General features: G+C 30.0%; 1 protein-coding gene across 1 annotated transcript in view; it reads left to right on the top strand.

Moving 5' to 3' along the window:
* LOC100575170 (protein gooseberry-neuro-like) overlaps window positions 1-9,723 on the top strand; it is a 42,585-nt gene extending 32,862 nt beyond the window's left edge. Inside the window, exons 4-7 of the mRNA XM_003245097.4 lie at window positions 2,361-2,554; window positions 3,475-3,586; window positions 5,474-5,591; window positions 8,861-9,723. Of these exons, the coding sequence (XP_003245145.1) occupies window positions 2,361-2,554; window positions 3,475-3,586; window positions 5,474-5,591; window positions 8,861-9,143 (707 nt within the window). The 3' untranslated portion in view covers window positions 9,144-9,723. The remainder of the gene's footprint in view (window positions 1-2,360; window positions 2,555-3,474; window positions 3,587-5,473; window positions 5,592-8,860) is intronic.
* The last annotated feature ends 2,424 nt before the right edge of the window (window positions 9,724-12,147 follow it).

Genomic DNA, 12,147 nt, shown 5'->3' with positions numbered 1-12,147 from the left:
AAATACAACACACGAATAATATTGCCAACAATACCTGCAGCACTGCAATTTATTAGTCTCGAAAGGAAATCCGTATTGACGCGTGAAGGATTTCAGAAAATAAAATTGCAGAAATGTAAAATATAATAAAACTATAATATGTGTACACGATTTATCACGAATATAATATTATTATACGACCAACCACGCCGCTTAAGGATTATATCTATTATTTTTGAACAACTGTCAGGGCGGTGTGTAAACATAAAATGCGTAAAAAGCGTCACCTTTATTTTTTTTTTGTTTTTTTTTTTTTTATCGTTTATCGCGCACACAAAGCGAGAGAATAAACATCGTTTGCTCAAAACTTGCATAACAATCATATATTATAGCTGGTATTATACTGCTTGTACCTATAATATTATACTAACGCACTACCGGCGAAAGTCGGACGCTTCCTGATTTTTTTGATTTTTTCCTTTCTAAAAAAGGGATAAGTAATGTTTTTATTTTTTATTTTTTTTTTATATCTTTCCGATAAATCGCGCTTTGTGTAAAATACCTATATTATGTCTATACTCGGCGCAGTCGCTCCGTCTGCCGTACAATGGAAATTACATTATATATTATTATCTACCGGTGGGTGAAATCGCCCATGTACCTATATACTATTATGTATCTCCGACCACGGTAGTACACGCGTTAACGTTGGTATATATATATATACCATGGCATATATAGAAATACCCGCAGTGCACATATACCTAGTGCACACAGCGACAGACGTCGAATATAATAATATTCATTCATTGCGGGTATAATATGACACATATTATTATAGACGTTCTTCAATGAGCTGTGATCCGAGTGCACCGCGTATTGTACAAATAATAATAGTAATAATAGTATAATATTCGCGTTGAATATATAATATCATTCACGTGCATTATATAAACGAAACATCAACGGAGTCGAAAAGGACCACCGGCTGGCACGACGGACGTCTATAATAATAATAATAATAATAATAATGTGTTACACCATTACACGTATTATACATATGCGCGTACTGTGTACCTATATATTATTATATATATGTAGGTGCAACCTGTTGGCGAGCGGTCGAATTCACACGGTCCGATCCACCGCCGCCGCAGCGCCGACCTCCCCTTCGAAATAATATGCACATCGTCGGTAGTCGAGAATAATGAAACATCGCGTACAGCATAATGTTAGACATATATACACGCGCGTTGTTTGTTCCGATTTGTCCGTCGTCTTCCTGGTAACTATAATGCAAAAACCCGTGATTTAAAAAATAATAATAATAATACCGATTGTATAGGCGCATGATAAATAGGTATTCTCGCGGATATGTTTACTTAAGGGTTTATGATGTACCTTCGTATAATAATAATATTATATATAATAAGTCGTGTAACGGAGATAAATATTTGCACAAACCGTGTATGGACCATAATATTTAGACGTACCTTCAATGCCCGTTCTATGTCCGCATTCTGTACACGGCATCATCATAATATTATTATTATATTGTTGTATTGATGTGTATAATATTGTAAGGTGTGTATAGCTGGTAAACGGAAAAAAAAGTCACCAATATTTTATTAAAAATATGTTAGGTATACGTTTCGACGTGAAAAGAAAATAACTATTAATTTATGTGAATTTATATACCTTAGATAATAATATAACTTTTTTATTTAAAAAAAATTAATTTGCTTAATTTTACATCTCAGTGACTTATTATATTGGAATATAAATATTTAAAAAAATATATTATAATGATTGATTCCAGCTCATTATAAAATTGTCCACATACATTTCTTAACCGAATTAATAATTATCATGCATGATCTGCCCTTTATGAAGTATTTTATAAGTAAATTGTGCAATTTTATGCCTAAAATCTTTATCATTAGTACCTTAATATATAGGCAGGTATGCCTACTGTTATTTTAGTTTGCTAAGTCATTAATAAAAATAATATTATCTTAATAATGTTATAGTTATTCCCGTTCTTTCGGCTTATACTTTATAGTTTATACCCATATAGTCTTAATGTTCATATAATTATAATATTATACTGTTGCGGTGACACATATTGTGTATTGCATTTTTGACTTGTGTAGTTGTGTATGAGTTATACCTAAATTGGAATATAGTAATACTATTATATTATATAGTGTAGTAGTGTACATATGTATATTATTCATGATTTTTTTCAATAGCCACGCAACAATACATAATAAAAATAGAAACAAAAATATTGAGTACTTTTTATTGAATTATAATATGATGTTGGTATATATGTACTTGTAATAACATTAAATAATATGTACTGGTTGATCTTCTTACAGGAAGAACCGGTGACGTGGATGTGCCGTCGGAACCGGGCATCGTCATATCCAGAAAACAGAGAAGAGGAAGGACCGCGTTCACGGCCCAACAACTGGAAGGTTTGGAAAGGTCGTTTTTGGCTTGCCAGTATCCGGATATAGCGGCCCGGGAGACTCTCGCCGCTAAATTCGGACTTCCGGAACCTCGAGTCCAAGTAATAAAGCTACCCATATACACTTATATCTATGCCATTGTTTAGAACAACAGTAATAAATGAATATCTTTGTTGATCACTAATATGAATGCAGCTGGTCATCAACCGGTGGGAGTGATACACTTTTCATATATATATATATATTTATAAATCCGTACCCCCCAGCTGCTCCTATAATGTATAAGTCGGACTCTAACGAGGTCAACTTGGTATATAGTTCAAATTAAGAGTATTTCATTAAATTGTTTACATTAATGTACAAAGCAAAATATATTACGATATAAACATAATAATAATAATAATAAATCAATTTGAAAAAGTGGTAAGTTTTTATTTATCAACTTTCTTTTTGGTTCTCGAATAATAAATATACTAACTAAAATGGGTCGTCCAATAACTAATAATGACTAATGAGGTTGAAGACCACTTCAAAGGTAGAACATTAATGGCATGTACTGGGTTCGGTGTAAAAATATAATAATTGGGACAGTTTTTTTAAAAATTTAATCTCAAATCCACCATTATATTTAAAGCACTGAATATATGTTGAACACATCAAGAATTACAATCGAAAAAGTGAAGCGTCGAACTATAATCTATATAGTTTATATAAAATATTATTTTCCATATATTTTTATAAAATAGGTATTAAAATAATATATGCCTGTATAGTGTATACCTATTATAATATATACTTGCATATGTAATGCTTCATATATAACGTAATATGACGTAATCATTTATATGTTTGAGTGATTGACGTTAATATCGAAAATATATTTAACACGCGCTGCGCGTATTTATATTGTTATTGCTTCGGTTGGATAATCAAATTTTTACTATTTTATTTTAAATTTACTAGAAAATTATATATGACTTCTGTTCTCGGAATATTAAAAAGACTTTTAAATTTGTTTAAGGTGTGGTTCAGCAATCGGAGAGCGAGATGGAGGAAACAGAATAGTTCCAACGTACAACACAACATAATCAGCAGCAATTTTTCTGAGAACCTAAACACACCTTCCTACACTGGTAATTTCTATAATACATTATACAATTTTACAATTTACATATATGTTTTGTAACACCGACGACGTCTAATAAATTTAAAAAAATAGATATCGTGTTGGCGAATGTATTAACTCTTGGATCATCACGGTAGGTAGGTACTAATATGAATGCCTATGATGGCAGATTACCCACTGAAATGTCATATAGGTACCTAATGTTCATTTTACGAACAATGATTGATTACTAATAATCAATAGGTGCTCATACTGTTTTAGTGTGGGAATAAATTCTAATGCTTAATGTAGAAACTTCAAAATCATTATTTTATATGTTATGAAGACGCGTTTGTTTGTAAAATTTTTTGTTTAAACAATTTCTTTGATTTTAAAGGGCCCTACATACCTAATATTATTGGTAAAACTAGGGACTATAGTGAATATCATGTTTTAATTGAATATAGTTTAATTCATAGCTAAGAGCTACACAAAATTGCTTTCATCACATAGAGTTAATAATTTAAAATTGTGTTTTGCATGTTTGAACCTTTTCCACTGAAAAGTGTATTTATTATAAGAATAATGCCGAACGGCTTTTAAAAAATAGTGTATATAAGATAGGTAAAGCATTCTAGAATAATCATTTGATTGTTTTAGATAAAATTATAAAATACATAGTATTATAATGTTGGTATATATTATTATATAGTACCTACATTTAAAAATACATATTATTTAATAATTAAATTAAATAGATTGAATTTTATTGGACTTATTATTTTTCTTCCTAATTATTCAACTTAAATATTATTACCTATAGTGGGTATATTATAATTGTTGGATGTTATAAATTGCGATGAAGTACAACAGTATGATTATATTAATATATTAATCATATAATATTATACACATCATGTATCTCTATAGTACTAAAGTCTTATAGCTATTTCTCGTTTTAAATATTTAATATATATTTTAATACGATTGAAATTATTTGTTACATAAGTATATATTTATGAGACATAATATTCTCAATTTTTTTTTCTTTTTGTTAAATAATGAAAAAAAATAAAAACTAATGTATGCGGTATCGTATATTTGTATATTTAACCTATGAATAATAAACATACGTAATTGAAAAAAATATGATTTCTGTCAATTAAATTATGAATACATTAACTGTTCGTGTATATTGCCTCAAACACAATCACGGAATACATAATTTACTAAACCAAATTTTTAACATTTTGTGAGTTCAACTAGCTTACGGGGTTTAATTCGTTGTCTGTCCATGTTTAAACATATTGATTTACTGACATCCAATATAATATTATGTATTTATGTCACTTAATAAATTCGTATTAAAAAAAACAGTTAAATCTTAGAAGTAGTACTGCAGTAGACTGCAGATATAGTAGTATTTTTAATTATTACCACATTATTGTATTAACTCGTATAAGTCGCAGGTATAATGACAAATCGAATTACCTATAAGTGAATGGACGTGACTATATTAAATGAAATGTATACATTTTATTATTTTAAATAAACTATGGATAATATAATAGAATATTATTATAATCCTCATAAACATTAATCACTGGTTGATCCATTGCAATTTCGGATTTATAAATGTAGAGTCTTCTACCCTCTGGTGGGCAAAATAACAATATTATTATAGGGATGAAGGTTTTAGTTATCGACATCACCGTGTACTTACAACGAAACCTAGTGATGTTCGATGTCAGTTCGCGTCTGCGATTTATAGACGTACAGATAGCGCCACGCGATGCGATTTTGGTTGATTTGACGTGACGTTCCAAAAACATTTTAAGAATTGTATTATATTATACGGTTGTCGATTTACGTTATGTATTGTTTTATTCTGACGATTATTATTAATTTTTTCCAGGCACAGCTGATTGGAGACTTCAACCTGGCGTTCAGTACAACGGTTACTATGACGGGTCTGCGTGGGACGAATACCAGCAAACCGCACGGAACAACGCGGCCCACCAATACGGAGACATGTTAGAAAATTTTTATAACTACTATCAAAACCCTTACTAGCGAATTTTTACAAAAATATACTGTGTACATACATTTTTCATCAAATTTGAATAAATAAAAAAATTATTATAATAACATAATAATATTATTCTCTAAGAAAAATTTCGATTATTATACATAAATACGTCATGATACATCTAATTTAAATGATATTATAATAAATGCCCTGATAATATTATGTTTAAAACGAAATTCAATGGGTGTCATTGTCTTACCATGTTATAAATTTATAATTTATATATAACTCAATACATAGGTATTTTATGAATTAAAAGCTTAATAATTATAATAATATTATGATCGCAATGTGTTTTGGTTTTAAATTTATTTCAGGTTACATAATATAAATAATATAATGTTCGTAATTTTCGAAATAAATTAATATTGATGCGGTTTTATCTGGGTAAAAGTGTTTATTATAAACGTAAACATCAATTTGTAATAGGTCGATGAAGTAGTAGGTGCAGGTTGGGTGGTTTAATAAATAATAAAAATAATGTTTTCAATACTATTATAACGGTTAGGAGTTGTGTGGCGTGTAACTATATTATATTTAGTAATTAGTATTAATCGTGTGACATAATATTTTATGTTGAAGTTTTAGTATATAGTTATACTTAAAGTTTGTTTTTGACAGTGCTTGAGGACAATAATAATATGTAAGTAAGAAGTATACCTATACTATGACGTATATTTCACCGGATCTTACACTAAAAACAATGATTATGTACGTTTAGGTCACACATTTAATATTATTGTGTGTGTTTAAAATCGTACCATGAGTTCTGCGGACGACAGCGACACCACACAGGTGGTGGGCGTTAGAGGCCACGACCCCCCCCATCATAGGTGAAAATTGGGGGGGGGGGGGTGCTAAGCCCCCCAAACTTCGCCGTATCCCCCCCAAAAACCTAAGACATACAATTTTAATATGCTTTATTGTAATGGTCTGCTTGCCTTTAATATATTCAGCCCCCCATCCCCTGCGGAAATGTCTTGAATTAAAACGTATTTATTAAAAATGCAGCTATTATCTAGTTGTATTAGAGTATTGTGCAATTTCAGGTAAATTATTAAGTAAATTAAATTACAATTAATCATTTTTTATTTGCAAAACCTTCTCCGAAAAACATCCGATGTGTAGTAAGGTGTGTAACCGACAGACGATGTTCTAATGATGCTTCCCACGAATACTTTTATGATGATCAAGTGACGTTCAACAAATTATGCGCACTGAAATTATAGTAAGAGACGTAGGTATTTACTTTTTACTGGTCGGAAAAAAACCAACAAAATATTAAAATAATAGAAAAATGTTTTGTCAAAAATCGAACATATTTTTTTTAAATATTATGTTGTAACTTGTAAGTACCTAACGTAAGCAAATAATATTTATCACTCTTAGTTCCTTCCACACGAAGTGTCGGTCATTAAAATGTACCCTTTACCCCTGATCGTGTATATGTTATGGCAACTTCATCTACACCCACAGCACGGATGGTCAGGTTAAAGGGATTATTGCATTTTACCGTGTTTTATGTAGCACTTGAAATTGATATTCGATACCGATTTTAAATACAGGATAAAACCTTTGAAACCCAAATCGAAAAAAATTAATACCGGTAAACAAAACCGAAGTTAAAACGGAAAAAATTAATACCGATAATCATAACGGAATCAGAAGAAATAAATACAAATATCTGAAACTAAAATCAAAATAGGAAAAAATAAATACCGATATTCGAGACCGAAATTGAAATCGAAAAAAATTTTTTTCGGTTTCAAATCCTGTTTTATAGGATAACAATAATTTAGGAAAACTAGTAGGACAGGTAAATGAAAACGAGTGTGAATGTGTATAATCTAGAAATGGTATGGACTATGGATGAATGGTATATTTTCGAACATAGGTATTATCCACTCGAACAATAATATTATATAATATAAAAAGTTTTTTTATGACCTGTTTAAACTGCTAGGACTTTAAGTTACAAAGAGTCGACTGTATATAGGTATGAAAAAAAGCTTTGATTAATACATGCAGAAAACTCATTAACATGAACCCAAAATCCATTTTCAAAATTAAAATCTGACAAACTATAGCCCTATAGCTACAGATTTCACGGCTGTCACCCGCGGGTGTGTTAATAATAGTATTATGTGGTATAAACAACACCTTTTTGTTTCAATGACTGCAATAGGAGTTCCTTTAATTTTTATATTTATTTCAATTTATGAACCGCAAACGTCGTATAAACCTGAATAAATATTGGTTTGAAAAACTTTTCAGACGGGCGGGAAGAAGTGGCTGATGAAAATGTGGTTATGTGAAAATTATATTATACAGAGTGATTTACCAAACATGTTCTCTATTGTTTTCTATAATAATAAAATTATTCAAATTACGATTTTTACAACTTACTGATTACTGATATACCTGCTTACTTGTGGGTCATGTTTTCGAATACTATTTGGATTTTTATACCATTTACATATAGTGTTACGTGGCGATGCTGATTTATTTTTTTCACTAGAGAATTATCTTCTTTTACTGTAAATTATTATAATCCGATAACTTTTTTAAAAATATCTAAATATAAATTCCAACTTATAGTTTTTGAGTTATTTAACTTTGTATACTATGGATAATTAATATTACCTAGTCCAATCAACATTTTATAATATGTAATAATCATATGTTATATGATATATTTAATATGAAATTTTGTTTTATATTTTTGTAAAACTATAAGAACTATTATCCTTAATATGTAGCCATGTAGGTACATATTAATAACTATAAGAAGATACTCTCTTAAAATTTTTATCGACATTTTTAAAAGAACCGTCTAATTTATTGTAAAACCGTTATTGTTTGAAAAAACAAATTGTATAGCCTCAGAACACTCCTCGAATGGTCTAAAAACTCCCATAAAGGTTTACTTAAAAATTTAAAAATTCATAATAATTTGTATAAATTCGTAATAAAAGAAGAAAAATGGAGATGAGCGTGCTTTAGGTGAATCGCCCTGTATAATATATTATAATGAAGCGTGTAGTCGGTGTAAATGAAATTAATATGTCGCGACTAAATCGATATCGCGCAATGCGAAATAATTATTTATTAGGGTGTGTGTGAAATAAGTTCGTAGTGTTAGTATAATAATATTTTTTGATGCTCTTCTTTATTGCTCTGAACGTGTACTATAATATTATTATTATTATATAGATTCAACCCGTCCGCCGCCGCTGTGGCTTACGGCGCGCACAACGAATTTGCGGCTAACCCGACCAAACTGCGTATGCCGCCGACCCTGCCACCACCTCCACCGACGACTCAGCCGCCAACCGCCACCGCCGCCGCAACTTCCGCCGCCGCCGCCTCCATGGGATACCATCAGTCGCCGACCGCGGCGGTCAGTCGCTGGACGGAATTCGGCAAACACACCGCCGCCTCCACGGCCGCAGTCGACTTCCCGGTGGCGTCTTATTTCAACAACAATTTATTATGATATTGTTATCGAGAACTTAACCGTAATAATAATAATTGTGTGTATAATATTATCGTATATTGCGACTATGATAAAATTGTAACGGACGACTACGTTACCACAAGTCTTATACCGCACCGACGACTTATAATAAGCGTTCATTGGGTACCCGCTAAAATGCGCCCACGTCCTGCGTGTAATATTATATTGTTATTATATTAATATGCATGGCAATAATATTCAACGAGCGAGCTCATTCAGATTTTTCCTAAAACTATAGTTCATGCAAATTTTGATTTTTCGACTTCTTGAGTACCTGCCTATAATATCAAATAAGTTTTCAATAAAGACCCTATTTTTAATTGCCTGGATTTTAAATATATAGTGTCATTTTACGATACAAAGAAGAACCAACCATTTTCACTATAAATAATAAATTGTTTAGCAGATGTTTAATTTTTAAAATGCTGATGTATCTAAATCAAAATTTGAATGAGTAGTTTTGAGTTATTGAAGTGTGTGTACTAACATAGTATTGTGGTATGGTGCTATATTTAGGATATAAAGAGAAGCTATGATGATTTGAAAACTATATTTTACAATTAGGTATAAAAATATATGAATTTTATAATTTGTAATATATTTTCATTTGTTTAATAAGTATAATATGATATACCTATACATATTTTCTAAAATGTATACTATTAAATACTATTATCCTTTGTATTATATAATTGAAATCAATCATTTCAATAACTCAGAAACTATTCGTTTGAATTTTGATTTATACGTTTTTTTAATGCCCTTAACTCCGACAATATCCCAGGCAATCCCCTAAAGAGGTTTCAGAGGAAATGGTATAGAGACTTACTAACATAATTATAAAAAATAATAATAATAAAATAAACAAATGAACAAATATAATAAATAAATATTTTTATATACCACGTCCAAAGTATTACTGCTGGGTAATTCCTTTAATCATACACGTCATTCATGTTTCCTACTTCAAATATGCTTAATGTAAATAAATCTTTATAGATTATATATTTCAAATAAACGTTAAAATATATATTATATTATAAACCTGTACGCATCTACATTTTCAAAAAAAAAAAAAAAAATCTGCCTAACAATTCAATGTAAAACAGCAGAGTTCTTCTTAAAAAAAGAAATTTGTTTCTGCACGACACTTTTTAAATGGTAAAACAAAATCCAAGCATTGGAAAATACGATCCTATTGAGTTAACTAGGTGTTCGTAATAGATCCGAAAATCATAAATTGAATAAACGCATTATTAATAGATAAAAGAGGGGTGAGCGTGTGCTCGATGAATCATCCTGTATACATTTAACTGCCACCGATAAATTTTTTTTTATTGATAGCAAAATATCATACCAACATTTTCGATATCTACCGATAATCTATCCATCTTGTTTTTTACTTTGTTATATTAACGTGTTCGACGACGACAGATCGTTTATCAGACAATATAATAATATATTAATCTCGTCTCGCCTATCATATAGCTAGGTATAGGTATAATAATAATAATATTAGATACCACGATCAAAAAATATTTGTACAGTTTTAATAACAGACACACGCCAGTTGTTATCTTCAAAATATATCTTTAAATATAAAAATTATTTAGCAACTTTTACAGTTTTTTCTTCAGAGCTAAGCCGAAATTGTTTGTATCGTTTTATTCATATATATAAACATGGTCACCCTAACATTGTATCATACATCCTTGATGTACGGCGTTACATCATAACGACACCGAGTTTACACGAAATGCACTCATAAACATGTGCGTTGAGTGATGTTTTTCTAGCGGAAACGCTATATCGAAACACTCCCCCCTACTTACTCGAAATTTCCCACTTAAGTTTTCCACCCCCCGAACGGCGTCGAATCGTAAAAAAAAAGTTTCGTGTTACGTGTTTTCAAAGGCGTGGACCGATATATAAAAAAATAAAATCATCGTTCGCATGTTACGACGATACTGAACCGTAGACTTTTGCTTTTTTCTTCGCTTGTAATGTATAACTACGGAGTACCGTGAAATATTATATTAATATTGTTGTCTACCCGTTATGATGATTGTCCGTGATTTGGCAGTGCGAAATCAAGACGTGGCCATTTCGAACAAACACTACGCCTTATCGAGTCGAATTTACGTATTGTAGACTGTAGTACATACAACTGATTATTTAATAATAATAATATTTTCATTGTAAAGGCATACGTGGTATACCGATATCATATTATAGAGAATAATTATAATTTTATCGTCTGTTCGTACGTTGTAATACGAGTTTTATTTTCTGTCCGACACGATATTGTTAGACGGTGATGTTACGAACCGAACTTGGATTATTTGGGATTCAGCCCAAAAAAAGAACTGAAAAATGTAAATATATTTTGAACTAAACCCAAATACGCAAAAATAATAGTAAATAATAGTTTGATTATAGAATTTACAATTAAATTTAATTATATTAAAATATTTATCAATTATTTGGATAGGTCATATATATAATATTATTAATATTTGACCCAATTAAATGTACGTCACATAGTTACGAGAAAGAAATGCAAAGAAATGTCTATGTAAAATTATATATCACTTAAATCAACCAACATTTAAAATTGTTTTGAAGTTTAGGTTCGATTTAAAATTTGAATGGTTCAGATTTTATAAAACATTGGACGTCTGGTTTAGGTTCAGTCGTACTCAAAAATCAATTTTCGTTACCCCACCATAATTATAATCATCAGACTATAATACTTGTACATAGTATGGAATTTAGTACCTATTGTAGACTAGTTATCATTATTTAGATTAATTAATTTCATAAAATAGATATTATCAAAATATATACTGTACATAATATCTATTATATTTTGTTTATATATTTAATGTTTGTATAGATCTTAAATAAATATATGATAATGTTTTCGCCATTGTTCAGTAGAAACAATATAGGAATTCGTGTACATCTTTGTGCGTAGGTATTC

Source organism: Acyrthosiphon pisum, chromosome A2 (assembly GCF_005508785.2).
Source record: "Acyrthosiphon pisum isolate AL4f chromosome A2, pea_aphid_22Mar2018_4r6ur, whole genome shotgun sequence".
In the NCBI taxonomy this organism is placed as follows: Eukaryota; Metazoa; Arthropoda; class Insecta; order Hemiptera; family Aphididae; genus Acyrthosiphon; species Acyrthosiphon pisum.
Note: the sequence above shows the minus strand (reverse complement) of the source record. Positions and strands in the feature narration are given on the sequence as shown.